Raw genomic sequence first — 18,269 nt, forward strand, 5'->3', positions numbered from 1 at the left:
GTAATATACATTAAATAAGGGTATATTAGGTATTTTAATAATTTTATCCAACTAAAATTTGGATGGAACACTGAAAACCAAGGTAACACGTTCACCGACTTTATGTATACCTCAATGGAAAGTGGATCTTAGCTAGCTCAATGCAACTTGGTAGTGATTGTAGTTGCTTTAAGATGCGGTTGTGGCTAAGAGTCATGAGGAATCTCCATCTGTCTGATCCTTGTCTTGCACAACACCAAAAGTTGAACAACAAACAAAACTGTCCTACCATTTTCACCACCTACTACATTAACATGGAGGGCCATAGTTCCATGATTCACTGAAATACTTTTTTACCTCGGCATGATGACGCATAAATTTTAGAGACAGATAGATATAGTAGCGAATTTCTGCTGAAGAAGTTCTTTAATGTAATTGTCCTTGAACGAATTAATATATTTCACATATAGGTCATTCTTCTTGTGCTAGCTAGTTAGCCAGTTAGGCTTTTCCTACTAAGTACTAACTAACCTAGCTTCACTTTTGAGTTTCTAACTGGGATCTTTAAGATCTTTCCCTAAAACTTTTGAATTAATTTTTCTTACACGGTTTTTAGACGAGCTTCAAAAGCTTTTCATATGACATTACCAACATGCGAAAATACTGTGAAACGTCGGTTACATATTGCATTGAATCTCTATTAGATATTGCAACTTCTTGTAGCAGTAGCATTTTATTTGTTTAACATTGGATTGTAAACTATACTCATAAAGTAACATTGTCCTTCAAATTCAAGATTTGAAGGGGGGAACACTGACGAGGTTAATAAGGTATAAGAGTTCTTCTGGAATCAGAACACACGTATTGCAGCTACTTCTCTTTTTTGGCATAGGGATTAGGATTAAAAGCACAAGATTTGAGTGGGAAAAAGTAATATGAGATTCATTTAGTAAATCGTATACTCTCTTTTTGATTTGCTACTATTACACAATATTAGGCATACAAACTGAGAGTACATTTTCTTGTTGACCATGTAAAAAAAATTACAAAAAAAAAACAGAAAAAAACGATAAAAAAACATAATGAAGAGACAACACACACAGGTGTAGGGATTAATTAGATATATGATGATAGAGATAAGGTGCAAAATTCCCAGCACACACAAGCGGTGAAATCACTGAATTAGGCCTTCTCCCACTTGAGGGGCTTCACAACCTCCCATGTGAAGTCAGAGTCATCCCTTCCAAAGTGTCCATAAGCAGCAGTCTTCAAGAACCTGTTGTTGCCACCTCTCTTTAGATCAAGGTTGATTGAGATCATTCCTGGCCTGAAGTCAAAGTTCTCCTTCACAATCTGGAGGATCTCCTTGTCAGGGATCTTCCCAGTTCCATAGGTATCAACAAACACAGATAATGGCTCTGGCACACCGATGGCATAGGACACTTGCACAATGCACCTCCTGGCAAGTCCGCTGGCAACAATGCTCTTGGCAGCCTGCCTCACAATGTAGGCTCCACTCCTGTCTACCTTGGTTGGGTCCTTTCCCGAGAAGGCACCACCACCGTGTGCTCCCCATCCACCGTAGGTATCGATGATAATCTTGCGGCCAGTGAGACCTGCGTCACCATGAGGCCCACCAATGACGAATCGGCCTGAGGGGTTCAAGTGGAAGATGGTCTTCTCGTCGAGGTACTTCTCCGGGATCACAGGCTTGATAACATGCTCCTTGAGATCTGCGGCAATTTCATCATTGGTGACCGTCTCATCGTGCTGAGTTGAGATAAGCACGGTGTGGACACGGATGGGAACCATGGCACCCTTGTCATTGACATACTCAACTGTGACCTGGGTCTTGCCGTCTGGCCTCAACCAGGGGCATGTGCCGTTCTTGCGAACCTCGGTGAGTTTTGCGCCAAGCTTGGTTGCAAGAACATGGCTCAAGGGCATCAACTCAGGGGTCTCATCAGTGGCATAGCCAAACATGTGACCTTGGTCACCAGCACCAATCTCCTCGGGCCTTTTTGTGAGATGGCCATGGACACCCTGTGCAATATCAGGGCTCTGTTGCTCAATGTTGACAAGAACCTTGCAGTTGTCAGCATCAAGACCAACATCGTTGGAAACGAATCCAATGTTCCTGCAGGTGTCGCGGACAATCTTCTCGTAGTCTACATTGGCCTTGGTTGTGATCTCTCCAAAGACCATGACCATGTTGGTCTTGGTGCAGGTTTCACAGGCAACCTTGCTGTCTGGGTCCTGCTCGAGGCAGGCGTCAAGGACAGCATCGGAGATTTGATCACAGAGCTTGTCTGGGTGTCCCTCGTTCACAGACTCGGAGGTGAAAAGGAAAGTCTCTGCTGCCATTTTTTACTAACTGCACAACAATAGATCAAATAAAAGAATTAACACCTTGCATAAAAACAAACACATAGAAGGCAAAGACAAAAGATCCAAAAGAAGCTCCTTATTCCAACTATGCCTATAGCAACCAGTAATTACAACAATTATTTTATAAAAAAATAACCTAATCGTTACAAATTCAAAGTCTAACGTTTATTTTCCAAATCCAGCAAATTTCAGAAAATAAACAAATTCGTCCAAGAAATGAAACTTATATGTCTAAATCTTTAAGTCAACCGAACAAAAACCTAGTCATTAACACATGAATTCAACTAGATCTGAAATCTAAACGCGAAATTAACAAGTGTTAGTGCACTTCATATTAAGATCTCATACGACCGAACTTGAATTCAGCATAAACACGCTAGCTAAGAGCCTATCGAGTGAAGAAAACCACTAGATCTACAACATGACACAAATTTTCATGACATTTTCTTCTTGCCAACATAACAGTTACTACTACTTGCAAATTGCAAGAGAGAGAAGAAAAAGAAGAGAGTAATACCTCTGAAGGTAGAAGAAGAGCAGAGAAACGGTTAAGAAGCTCGAACTCCGAGTAACGAGCAAGAGAGAGAAGTGAATGGTGCCTTGAGAGAGGTGGATGCCTTGCTTAGCTTGGGGCCTCTGCTCAAAGCTGTGCGAGTTCAAACGTGACCCCTGAGACGCCATTTATAGGGGTGGGGGTTGCTCGAGTGGCTTCAATGACGAAAATACCCCTCGGTAGGAGGATTATATTTTGGGTTAGATTCATTTCAACCATTTTCCAATGAGCGAACCGTCCCCTTCACTCGGGAAAATTGAATTGAATTCAGCTGTGCTGAACTGAGTTCAATATATTAAAAAGGAATTCTCTTGTAAAATTATTCAGGATTTAATTTTCATAGTGCGCGTGTAAATAATTAAATATCTCATGTGTATTTAAATAAATTATTTAATTTTTTGTTGCATCAGTAAAAATACTTTTTTTTACACTCAATTGCATAATTAATGTTAATAAATATTTTATTGAATGATTATATTATTTGGGACAAAAATAAGTAGGCACTGGCCCCCAACAAATTTGAAATATATATATATATATATATATATATATATATATATTAAATTCACAAATTAAAAAAATCATGAACTTTTATCAATATTAACTTAATTTATGCTTTTTATATTCTAATAATGACTCACAAGTCAAAGGCTCAAGAAATAATGTCTAAAACAAAGTCGTACTTTAACTATATATATCTTTGTTATATATTATCCGCTTTTTTACTTTAAAAAGAAAAGCTAACAATAACGCGTAAATACCCCCACCCCTCACCCCCCGATTTAGAACTAATTAAAACATCAGATATTCACCGTCAAAATAATAATTAATCTTTGGCTAATTAGTACACATCTTAATAAATAGAATAATATTAACCTAAAACTTTTCATATATCAAATAAAAAAAATTATATATATAAAATCAATCACAAAATTATTTACTACATATTTATATAAAAATATATGTTATAATTAATTTATTTTCAATATATATTTTATATATTAACGTATATTTTATATAAATAATTAATTTTGTGATAAATTTTTTTATACCTAGTATAATTGTAGATAGAATATCCAATATTTGACTAAGGGACTACAAGTCTTTTCTATTTAAGTTAAGACTTTAATGATCAAAATTATAAGTTCAATTTTATAAGCACCAATCTTTTTTAGAAAAAAAAAAGTTAAAAAAATAATAATGTAGTGCCATCACACCTACCACAAGATGGTTCATGGTTGGTAAGTACTGTTGTTGTGTTGTGTACTAACAACTACTAAGGGATGACTAATGCGGTTTTGCGAAGTTTGATTTTGACTTGTTGCGTGCAAATACCTGGCCTCCTTCTCCCAAATCTCAATGGTGTTCTTGTTTTTGACTCTCACACATTGGTCCATTCTCCATTATTGCCTCTCTATATGCTCATTAAAAAAAATAAAAATGATTAAAGTGTGACTAAAATGTTAAAGCCAAAAAAGAATTTGTTAAGATTTTAAAATTGAAAAAATATATATAAAATTCAGGAGTGGAGCTAGAGAAAATATTAGAAGGGATCAAAAATATTTACACAATAAAATAAGAATAAAACAAAATTTTAAGGGAGTTAAATTGAAATTTATATATAATTTACACGTAAAAAATTAAAATTAGGAGAGCAATATGGCCCCCTTTTTATGTATGTAGCTCCGTCCCTGATAAAATCAACGGTATTAAGTGTATATCAAAATCAGTCATTAAAATTTGTTATTAGTAATAGATATATTTACATATAAATATATGTTCCGTCACGTAATTAAATAAAGATATATTTTTTAATAAAAAAAGTTAATAACTAAAATTAACCATTAATTAGAGGTTGTGTGGGAAGATAGTAGATGGCGATGACGTTGGTGCTTCTTGTCACGAACGCAACAGTGCTTGGAAGGACTGAATCTAGGTGATGAAGTGATGAACAAAAAATGAAAGAGTAGAATGTGCTTCAATTAACGGGAGTGGAGCTTTGATATTTTAAGAATAATAAATTATAAAATAACTCAACTATGGTTAAGATAAGGACCAATTACAATGTGACACGTAATGAAGGGTAACTTACATGTTATTTTAGAGGGGGTTAGATAGCATTTACCTATTTATATATAAATACTTGCTGACTGATTTTAATATATATAATATTTTATTTTAAAATATATTTAAATCAGTTAAAACTTTAAGAATATTTCATAAAAGGCTAATTACTTTTGAAATTAAACTTTAAACTTTACTTTGATAATATTGGCTAACAAAATTATTAAAATAAATTAGAAAGAAGATTTATTTATTTAGTGCATGGTTGCTTGAGTGGATAATTATAGGATATTGCCTAACTATGAAGGCATTGTTCCTTTGTGAATTAAAATATTGGTGAGTGGTGACATGACCAAATCATATGCGTGCTTAGCTACTTCTGCAATTGACGATAAAATTTGGTTTTCATACAATAACGTATGTGTATTGTAATATTGTTTTAAGCTTTATTTTGTTAAAGATTTTTTCACTTGAACGGGTAAAAAAAAAAAACGTAATCTCATAAAAATCCCTCCCGGTTTCCCCAAAAAGTGCTTTAAATCGACCCTAAATCATATGTACTTAAGGAGTTTAATTCACTTTCAATCGAAATGATGAACCAACATCATATTAAATTCATAATAACAAATTAAATCATGCGAGCTACTTCATCTGCGGACCTTATTATTCATGCATGCAACCATATATAACCAAAAAAAAAAAGGTTATTGAACCAATTAAATTATACACTTGACAATAACATAAAATTACTTTAGTTGACTGGATTTCTAAATTGTGTTATACAACGAATATGATATTTTGAATTAAAGTCTGAAGAGAATATTTCAGTTGAGCAACAATTTTTTTTAAAATAAATAAAATAAATTTTTTATTTTTTAAAATAAATAATTTGTAGCATTTTTACCAAAATGTACCGTATCTCTTATTTCATTTACACCATAAACGAGATAATGTACAAAACATTAGATATGTTTATTTCTTTTACAGTATAAACGAGATACGTAAAAAATTATGAAATTTATGGTGTAAACGAGATACATTACGACAAATTTTTAGCAGCTATAAAAGGATATATAACCCTTTGTATTCTTTACAAACATCTCACTTCTTCCTCTCTTCCATTTTTTTTCCGAAAAATAGTCAAAATGTCTAGTGGTGGTGAATATGTGGTTGTAAGTGTATATCCCAATTGCCATATGAAAAACAATGACACCGAGGTTATATTTGAGTGTGATAATTCCATTATGTTGCGCACCTAGTGAGTTAGTTCTTTGTCCGAGTTGAAAAGTCTGATATTGAGTAGCGCAGATGGTAGCGGGAGAAAAGAGATAGGAAGGGGTGGGGTATAGGTTGCAAGCACCGATGGTTTTCCATTTTCGTCTGTTTTGGCTCCATGGCAACGAGTATGTGCGGCTCATATTTGACATCCATGGAAGAATCATGGCGGAACAAGTTATGGAGCTTTAGGTGGAGGTCAATAATGTTGGTGTTGGTGGATCTGGCCACTCGAATTTCGTGCAGAACGACCCACCACTAGCACCACTACCGATACACGTTGTGATTCTAATAGAAGACATGGACGTGGATGGTGAGGAATCCGACTAGGAGTATGTTGCGGATAGCAATGATAGTGATTCTTCTGAAGATGATGACGATGAGGAGTTTGTACCTGAGATGTTGGTGCAGTTTGGTATCTTCTTCCTGCCTGCAACGATTTTCGGCCTTCTCAATTGTACCCAATTACTATCAAATGTTGGATCTGGATGCGAAAATTTTTATTTTTCAACACGAGTGAAGATGATTACAACTTAGAGGTGGTGTGGAGTTTAGGATTGACCACAGATTCAAGAGTAGAGATGCAGTGATGTCGGATGTGAAGAATTACAGTATCCTGTAGTGCAGGATCATCGTAAGGCGTCACAGGAACTACAATGTACGTTGTGAAATAATCATCAGTGACATGTATTAAAAAAGTATAAATAATTTATGCAAGCGTAACCAAATAAAAGGGCAACTCGCTTGCCTCGTCCAAATGTAACTGATCCAACATCAAATGTAACATTACAACTTTTTGAATCAGGTTCATTATCCAATAACTAACTAATTAATTAAAATAGTAGTGATTTAAGATTTAAATTTAAAATTAAAAATTAAAAAATAATATATTTAAAAAACTAACATATCTAATTTAAAATTTAAATATATGAAAGCACTAGTGGTAGTAAATCTCTAACCAACAATAAACAACCTTTTAAGATCTAGTCATAATTAATTATATATTTATTGGATTTAAATGATATTTAATTACATCAAAAGATAAGAAAACTAGCTTTATTCCTTAAGTTCAGTACAAAATCAAATTAAAATTAAATTAGGTAAATAAATATGTTACAAGTTTATAGTAGAAAATCACGCTCTTATCAGCCAGCCTGATATACTAACAGTATTTCAAGAATATCTCAAGTTGTAGTTATCCGATTGACTTCGTTTAAGATTCATTTTAAAGCTAACTCATTCTCTATAAATTTGTATCTGGTATTTATTTTCAATTTTCAAACGTAGAGAATGTAATAGGGCTTGCAAAGTAACGATTAAGATTGGAGATTTCCCTTAAACGCGAATTAAACCTATATACCTAAGAGCTATTTGAGTCCTTTCTTTCTCATTCTATTTCCTTTTTTCTATATAAAAAATTCTAGTATTCACAAAGTCTTCTCATATATTGTTCAAGAAGATATCCTTTTCGAATTACGTGAACTACAGAATATAGAAATTCTTTTTATTCAGTCAAGGATTCATACCTACATCAAAACATACACAAAGTCTAGTCATTGAATAAGTTTCTATTCGCTAACAAATCACGTCTATTTGTATTAGAATACATATAGAAACTTCGCTCGAGGTAGAAAATTTTATGCTAATTTTTATATGTCATATCTTAAATATTTTTGAATTGCATGTCATGATATAATGTCTCTTTTCTTCATACGCATTATGCATTATAATAACAATCTTATGTGCACTAAAGAACCGAGGAAATGATCCTTCGGTAAGGAAGGTGACCCCTAAAGACAAGATAATCGAGATGATCCTTCGGTAAAGAAAGGTGATCAAACCGAGATGATCCTTCGGTAAGAAAATATGATCGACAAACTTTTGGGAACCTTCGGTAAGGGAAGAGGACTCCCATTAATTTTATAATAATATATCTTTGTTGCCATAACTTCCTTCTTGTGTATGTCTAAATAACCTTGATTGTAAATTGAACTGAGGGAATGATCCTTCGGTAAGGGAATGTGACCCCTAAAGACAAGATATCGATATGATCCTTCGATAAGGGAAGGTGATCGCCTAAACGTTTGGGATAAGAACCTTTGATAAGGGAAGGGGATTCCCACTTTTTATACCGGTTTGACCTCAATACCTTCTATAAAAGCTACGAGAAAAAATAATGAAAAGTACAATGAAAAATGTGATCATGATCGTCCTTCTTTTATCCTTTTTTTTATTATGATTATGTTTATTATCTCATTCAAAGATCCTTCTTTCAACCAAAGATCCTTTTTGTTTGATGTATGATATTGTTTAAGATCCTTATTTTATGCAGATCTATTCTGTTTGACTTATCTATGCCAATATTACTATTTTTTTCTTATTTATTATTTATTTTGCTTTACTTTATGGCCTATGAGAACATCAAATCAAGGTTCATGAGTTTGCATTTTATATATTTTCACGCTATAGATAGACATTTTGTATTTGTCACACATATCATAACATAAGTAAATGAGAAGCATCTAAAAGCCACCCCACTCTGACTAACAAATACTTTTGAAAATAATAATTGAACAACATTGCATCATCACTGTTTTTATTGTAAAACTTGGAATGGTTGGGGATGGATACGATGACACCATATAGATAAAATAATGAGAAACTTTTGTTTCTCATACCTCTCTTCGTACCATCTTCAGAAACGATGCAGTACAAAGCAATACACTGCTCGATTGAGATGAAAAGATAAGTGTACTATTAGGAGCAAGATATCAAGGACGTAGATACCAAACATTAAGCGCTTACCCGAATTCCTATTAAGGAGGAAAATAGGCATGGTTTTACTCATAGTTACACAAATTAAGAGAATTAGAATTTTCTATGTGTCTTGTTTTATCTTTATTAAGTGATTGCAATTGTGACTATGATGTTTCTTTTTTTTATAATTAATTGGTATGAATAAAGCTTGTCATTGTTTGTGTCTTCATAATTTAGTATGTCTATTTTTTATGTTAGTACCTCTAGATCCACTTATATTTTTTAACTAGTAACTATTCTAATAAAACTAGTTATTCAATATTTTTACATATATAAATTATTTTATATAAAGATTTCATATTATTTTAAAAATTTCACAAGTTTTGAATATCAACGACCAATATAATTCAAATAAGGTTTAACCAAATTTAAAAGCATTAAGGGGTCATACCTATCAACCCGTGGACATTTGCAAGAATAACCACGATTCAATTAATTTCACATTATATTGAATTACATAAACAAAAAATAATAAAATCGTAGTGAGCAGTTACCTCGCAGCCATGGAGTACATGTAAGCCTGTCGCTCAGGTAGACACCACTGGAAAAATCTCTAGTATATCCAAGATACTAGCAAAGGAGTGCGTCCTACAATGTCTGTGGTGGAGCGGTGTGCTGCAGAACTTAGAGAATGGTACGTTCATGGTAGCACCGCAGATCTCCATGACAGAGAACGACACCACTAAAAATTATATAGTAGTGGGAGCCACTGGAGATAGACCTGATTATTTGACTTATCGGTCATCAGGTAACCTCAATCATCAACAATATGTAGTACCTCACATACTGTTGGAGAGTGGTTGGATTATTAGTATCGGGCATTTGTCGAAGTCGCTCCCGAAGCGATGTCAGCTTGAGGGAGAAAGACTCCTTCCTCTGTGCACCTTGCTGCTAGACTGCAGGAAGCCTGGCACCGAGTAACCGCTCCACCAACTCCCAAGTCTCGGTCTCGTACCATATGCGAAAATTACGGAAGCATCCACCAACTGGCTCTCCATGCGCGCGTAGCTCGAGGTGGTACATGACGTCCTATAGGGTGATGGTGCACTCACCTCACTGCAGGTGAAAAGTGTGGGTTTTAGGCCGCTAACGCTCCACAAATATCGTAATCAGAGAGTTGTCAAACACAAAATTCCTGAGTGACACCATGTCGTCGAAGCTAGCCTCCCTCAGGTAAAGGACAATGGCGTCTGGTGGTAGGAGTGTGTGACTCACTCTCTTGAAAAGAAGTAGGTGAGGCCTCTGGTAAACAACGACAAAATCCAAATAAAAAATGTGTAATCCTATAAAGCTATACAAATTTCATAGTAAAAAATTCTTCCAAAAAAAGTGTTCATAACAAATTAATTTAAATTATAAGTCAACTAGTTTTGTAAATAACTACAAACATTTATCTTATAAATTAATTTAAATAAAAAATATTTACTGAAATAATTAATAACTAAATTAATAAATATCTGTATAATTTAATTTAACTAAAAATATTTAATTAAATAATTAATAATAACATTAACAAACCATCTTCTTCATAACTTACATTAAGTAAAATTATTTACTTAAATAATTAACAACAAGTAAACCATCAACTTAATAATTTAATTTAAATAATAATAAATTTAAATAAAACTCTTTACTTAACTATTTAATAACTAAAAGCATAAACATCTTGTTACTTAATTAAGTTAATTAAGAAATATTTAGTTAAATAATTAATAACTAAATTAATAAATATAAGCTTAATAACTTAGTTTAAAGAAAAACAAACCTAAATAAACATTTAAATAACAAATTTATTTTAAAATATGCTTAAAATCATACCTTATCATAAACCATTGCTAATAATATATTCATTTACCTAGCATATACTGCATACTACTTCTATAAAAGTACCCTAAATATGGTTATACACGTATGTTAGTTTTAACATAAACATAAAACAAAAAACAACACCAACCTCAAAGTCGGTTCCCCCAGTAATATGCCATGTCGCATTCATTCAGTTGATGTCCAAATTATATGTATCAACGCGTGCTATAATCTCATAGTAAATAGAACACTTGATTTAAAAAGGAGAGAAGTGGAAGAAAAGTTGAAAAAATGGATCAAATATAATAAGGACTCATCAGGCGTTGTGGACAAAATACATACATATAGGTCTCATCCACTCTTATCTCGTTTATAGTATAAATGAAATAAGAGTGTACGTATTACATTTACACTGTAAATGAGATAATACCGTTACACACTACGTGTACAAACGTGATACAGTTACGTTGTTTCGTGTCTTATCTTCTTTACCGTCTGTCAGGGGCTTGCCAGGGGCCTACAGCCTGGCCTGTTATAAAAGAGGCACATACTCAAACTCTTTTAAAAGTCTTAATATGTCAATAGGTCAGATCCAGGCTTACTAATTAGTCTTATTGGCTTGTCAGGTCTGCCTGAGTCTGTTAAAACATAATTAAATATATAAATATTTTTTTATTATTAACAAAATTATGAAATATTTTAAATTTATTATATTTTATTATAAATATTTTTGTATATTTTAAATACTTTAAAAGATTAAAATTTTTTGTAAATATTAAATATGACATATTATATATAAATATTTTTATTAAAAAATATTTTTTAAATAATATTTTTATTTTAAAAAAAATTATCATACTTTTTAACAGACTTCAGGTCAATCCAGGTTGAATAATAGACCAGGTCTAGTACTTTATAAAAAGTTTATAATAGGCTACAAGCCAGACTCAAGCTAAATAATTACAGCAGGTCTGTTAAGAGTAAAATCTGACCTGGCATATTTTCATCCCTATTTATCGTGTAATTGAGATATATGCACTTTTATTTCATTTATACTGTAAACTAGATAATAGATACAGTGTATTTTAGTAAAAATATTACAAATTGTTTATTTAAAAAACAATATTTATTTTATTTATTAAAAAAATCCGTTGAGCAATACCAATTATTCATCTATTCTTTTTAACCTCATTTTACTAATTATATCACTGCACACATTTCAATTTTTGGTTCAATTGCTATTCCACATCATATACCTCACAATTCTAAACAACGTTTTCGTCATAAATTGAATATAAAATGAAGTTCCTGCGAGGTGTAATAGAGAATTTTGGTGGACAACAATCAAATTCCTTGTACTACTTCAACGCCACTAAGGCATGCATTGAAAATTCAGTGATAGTAACTCGTAAATTCGATGTAAGCATGAAGAAAGATATCACGTTTAATAAGTAAATTCCTCCACCAACTCTGACCATTAGCAAAAAGGAGTAGGTGAGGTGTGGGTGCAATAGGCCTTCCTAACCCAACACCCTTCGAAAGGGACCAACCTTTTTTATTATTATATATATTAGACGATATTTTTAAGGACTTATGTAGCTTTATAAGCCTTTATCTATCACGTTTAATAAGTAAATTCCTCCACCAACTCTGACCATTAGCAAAAAGGAGTAGGTGAGGTGTGGGTGCAATAGGCCTTCCTAACCCAACACCCTTCGAAAGGGACCAACCTTTTTTATTATTATATATATTAGACGATATTTTTAAGGACTTATGTAGCTTTATAAGCCTTTATCATTTGATATAATCACAATAATAATAGCATTTTGTGTGCATGAGAAAATAACACTACACGAGTCCAACTCATATGAAGCATTGAATTTTTTTTTTTTTTTTTGGGGAAGAAATTAGTAGGTCAATGCGATGGGAATATGGGATACAGCAAACTGAACTATATATATGAACAAGTGCGACTATGTGAGTTCTAAAGCGTCTTAATAAAGATGTTTTAATTTTATTTTTATATTAAAGTAAATATTTTTTATTTTAATAACTAAGTAATTAATTTATATTTAGTATATTGTTATATACTGTGTATATTTATTAAAAAATAATATTAATAAATATCGTATAATATCATAAAAAAATAATTATATTGTAATTAATAAATATATTTTATATTTTATATTTATACATATTTAATAACATTTATATTAATAATTATGAATAATAAAAATTATAATTAATTTAAATATAAGTTAGTATAAAATTAAAATAATATTTAAAAAATTATTGTATATTTTTACTATATAATTATAATTAATATTTAAAATAATAAAAAATAATGTAATTTAATGACAAAAAAAATATATAGTCACAAAAAAGACCAAAGTTTAAATCACATTTTTATCAATTTTAAAATTTTCTTTTGAACAATTTGGCTGAATCGGTCTTCATCGATTTTGAATAATTTTACCAGCTTTAATCAGTTCTTATTTTTAAACAGTTCAAAAACTGGACCAGATCAATTAGGAATCAGGTTCATTAGTTTTTCATATTAAAAAAAATGGTCAATTCATGTCGTTTCTTTTTTTTTAATTTGTTTTTGTTTTATTTTTTTATTAACACCACATAGAAAATGTGTGTTTGGATTATAGTTTGTAAACGGGGTTTGCATAAAATTGATTTTGCAAAATTGATTTTGATGAAAAGTAAGTTTAGATTAACGTGATTTATATTTGGCAATTTTTATATCAAAATTGATTATAGTAAAATAAATATTGTTTGGATTATACAATTTAAAATCACTTTTAGATAAAAAATTACTAAAAAAGACATCAATTTAAATAATTTTTTATATATATGCAAAATCAAAACACTAACAAAAATAATATAAAAAATATTTATCATATAAATAAAATAAATACAATAAAAAATAAAAATATAAAAGAGAGTACTGTAAATTTTATAATGTCAAATAAAAAAAATATTTTATAATTTTTTTTAGTATTGTCAGTACTCTTTAATTTAATGTTATTTTGGACTATAAATTTTTATTATTTATGACTCTAATGTTATTTATAATTATTTTTATTTATTTTGTCCTTTTTTTTATAGGATTATAATTTATATTATATGAAATTTTGATAATAAACATAGTATATAATAATTACAATTACAAATTTTACAAAAGTCAAAATAAAAATAAAAAATTAATACAAAACAAAAAATAGAGTACATGAGAGAATAGAAAAAAATCATACCGTTTAAAAATAATAAAAATTCTATAAAATCAGCAACATATATTATATGAACAAAAAAATACAATAAAAAATAAATAAAATTTATATGAATAAAATCAAATAAAAAAATAAAAAAATTTCATACACAACATAAATACAATGCAGTAAAGGATAGAAAAAAATTAATATGAATAAAAAATAATAAAAATATCATAAAAATTAATAAAATATCTAAAAAATCATAGCATTATACAAAATAAAAAAAATCAACCATATTTGTCATGTGAATAAAAAAATACAATAAAATAAATAAAAAATTATATGAACAAAGCCAAATAAAAAAAAAAAATATTTTATACAAAATATACATATAAAAAATAATATAGTAAACAATAAAAAAAACTCATATAAAGACATAACATAAGAAATCAGAACACTATACAAATAATATAAAAATATTTATTATATAAATAAAAAATACAATAAAAAACACAAAAAAAAATAAAATATGAAAATGAGTACGAAAAATAATAAAAAAATTAAAATATTTAATTTGCTGGTAATTGAAACAAATACTAACGATTTTAATGAAAAAAAATTGGAATAAAGAACTGTGTGAAGAGGTAAGAAGAACTATAAAGAATTTCTGTAAAAGTAATAGTTACTGGTATCCTTTTTATAGAAGAAGATGAAGGGTAGGATTGGTAAAACGTAAAAACTACAAATTTTAGCTTCTCCTGAACGTGTATTTAGAGGCAGAATCAATTCTACGTTTAAAAAGATAAAAATTGCCAAACATAAAGATGAAACTTTCAATAGTCTCAAATATGCTTCTCTCTTCCCCAACGTATTTATCAAACACACCCTAAATGTTGGCTCTTTTCCTTATTGATTTCTTAGCCTTTTGACAACGTAAACTGTAGCATTTTTTCCTGTTTTATATTTTTTGTTGATTTTTTTAATAAAAAATATTTGATAACAGAAAATAATTAATCAAAATTAGTCAAAATTTTTTATTTAATATTTATTAATTATTATAACTATTAATAAATGCTAAATAAAAAATTCTAGCTATTTTTTTTTCCATAGTGTTATCATTTTCTGATACACTTATAAAATCCACAATTATTTATGTGTATATATACGCATCATGATAAATAATTGGTTTTGCGTGTACTTTTTATGAATAAACATAAATCATCTACAAAACGCACGATTTACATGAAAAATGAAAAATGAAAGAATAAAATTGTATTAAAATTGATTTTAAGACAATCAGATAGTATTGTTTTTCAAATCATTTATAGAAGTAAATTACCTATTTATATTTATCTTAATTATTGTATATGAATTATAACAGGATATATATATATATTGAAAGAAAGTATTTAGTTTTACATAATTAAAAAATAACTATAAAATTGAAACTAAGACGAAGTGAATATAATAAACATAGAAGAGATAAAAATAAAAAATAATTAAAAAAATAGAAGAAGTTAAAAAAGATAATGTATATAGTCAATAAAAAATATATTGTAAAAAAATGAGTATAATTAATGAATATAAAGAATAAAAGATAAAAATTAAGATATATACTTATTAAAAAATTTTAAAATAACATTGTAAAAAAGAATTTATTAATCAAGTTCTACAAAAATATTACAGAAAATTTAAAATATTAGTAAATAAAATAATAATATCTTTGAGAACTATTAATCAAAATACATAAAAGAAAAAAAATTATAAATTTTTTTTGGAACAAAATCAAAAAATAAAGAAACTACAAAATTATAACTAAAACATAAGAGAGAGAAAAAAAAGTATAAAGTAAATTATGATTTCATTTATAGAAAATAATAATAGAATAATTTAAATTAAATTTATTTATTTCATTTTTTATTCATTATTTATTAGATAATTTAATATTTATTTTGGTCAAATCAAATAATTTAATTAATTAGTTATAATTAATATAGTTTACCCTGGTAATATATATAATTGAAATATATTGAAATATTAAAAATAAAAATAAAATTAAATGTTAACAATAAAATTAAAATAAAATAGAAGATGCATATATAAGACATAGAGTGAGTAATAAACTAAATCAAATACATATATTTGAATTAAATCAAATAATATATATTAGTTATAATTAATAAATTCAAATAAATCAAATAAATTTAATCAGAAGATTTCTCCAAGAATTAATTAAATTAATTAGTTGATACAAATAATTAGTATAACTAAATTATTTTAATAAATTAAAAAACACCTCTAAAGACATTGTATGTCAGTTTCATCACTAATATTAAATAATTTAATATTTATTTTAATCAAATTAAATAATTTATTAATTATAATTAATGTATTTAATTAATTAAAATAAATTAAATAAAGATGTTTCTAAGAATTAATCAAATCAATGAGTTGATATAAATAATTAGTATAATTAATTTGATTTATTGAATTAAAAAATAAATAAAATATAATTAATTGAATTAATTAATTGATATATATAATTAATTTATTATAATTGATTGAATTTAATGAATTAAAAAAATAAACAAAAAAAACATGCTCAAAACTTTACATTAGCTTCATTATTTCGTGCAAAAACTTAATTTTAAATTAATTAGTGTATATAATTTTGTAATGCATAAAAATGTGTATTTTTTTTATAGAAATATACTTCTAATATAAATTATTCATAAATATATTTACCTTATATAAATTAACTTCGTATATTTTTTTGTTATTTATACTAATGCCAAATAATCATTAAAATAAAGAAATTCACAAAGTACTTATATTTAATAAAGAAAAAGTGTCGTATGTAATAAAAAACAAACTCAATGTTTATAAGAAAAAATGAACTAAAATATTTTAAAGTTGATTTTATATGTATTCAATAAATATTGTCAAAATAATAATAATAATAATAATAATAATAATAATAATAATAATAATAATAATAATATTCATTTGAGTAATAAAAAATAATAATATATTATTAAAAATATTAACGAATAATTTTTTAACTATTTAGATAAACTTAATCAACAGAAATAAAAAATATACTATATTTAAAATATTGTATAAGAAAGAATTAAAAAATATTTAAAAAATATGTATAATATTCATAGAGAAATAAAAAAATCAATATAATTATTAAAAATATATAATATTCAATATTATAATTTTTGACAAATTTTATTATAATTAATCATTAAATATTAACAAATTTAATTATTTAATACATAATTTTTTTAAAAATAGCATTAACGTGTAGATGGGCACCATACCGGTCACGTCGGCGTACTTGGTTCTAAAGCTTATGTTCTTGAATGGTAAACTAAAAAACACTATATATAACATTTACAGAAATATAAAAAAAAAATCGTAATCATTTTTAAAAAGATATAAAATAATAATTTTTAAAGTGATGTAAAATAAAATAATATAATTATTGATGCATGAAAATATGAAAAAGAATCATGATAATTACTAAAAAAGAGTTAAAATAAAATATTAAAATTATTAATAAATTTCACATAATTAATCATTAAATATTAATTTATATATAATTGATTACATAATACTTTGCTAAAAATTAATTGAAAAGAAATATGTATCTAAATTGACATTAAAATATGTTATGTCAATATATTTGATATCAGAATGTAACTTATTATTAAATTAAAATTATTAATTATTGATAATTCACTCGTTGAAATATAAAAAAATCATAATAATTACTAAAAAGATATAAAATAAAATATTAAAATTTAAAATTATTAATAAATATAAAAATAAATAATTATATAAATATTAATTTGTGTATGATTTATTATATAATATTTTTTTAAAAAATAATTTAAAAAATTATATGTAAATTGTCACCAAAATATGCCACACCTCGGTATGCTTTACAATGATAAAATATTACAATCTACAATGATAATGATATAATAGACGCCAGACGGCCAATAAAACGTGGGGCCGGGTATGATATATTGGGCCAAACAAGGCCCATTGAGTCTGAAACAATGAAGCCCAATAGACAGAACCCGCCAAAAACGTATATGGGAATCTTCCCTGGTAGTTGACACGATTCTGTCGTTGGATAATGACTTGCACGATAA

At 28.0% G+C, this 18,269-nt stretch overlaps 1 protein-coding gene across 1 annotated transcript; it reads right to left on the bottom strand.

Moving 5' to 3' along the window:
- Positions 1-894: 894 nt before the first annotated feature.
- On the bottom strand, positions 895-3,125 carry LOC130972877 (S-adenosylmethionine synthase). The gene is made up of 2 exons (XM_057897211.1): positions 2,885-3,125; positions 895-2,353 (listed from the first exon to the last, which is right to left on the bottom strand). The coding sequence occupies exon 2, from the start codon at positions 2,341-2,343 to the stop codon at positions 1,162-1,164; it is 1,182 nt and encodes a 393-aa protein (XP_057753194.1). The 5' UTR covers positions 2,344-2,353; positions 2,885-3,125; the 3' UTR covers positions 895-1,161.
- Between the last annotated feature and the right edge of the window lie 15,144 nt (positions 3,126-18,269).

Source organism: Arachis stenosperma, chromosome 1 (assembly GCF_014773155.1).
Source record: "Arachis stenosperma cultivar V10309 chromosome 1, arast.V10309.gnm1.PFL2, whole genome shotgun sequence".
Taxonomy (NCBI): Eukaryota; Viridiplantae; Streptophyta; class Magnoliopsida; order Fabales; family Fabaceae; genus Arachis; species Arachis stenosperma.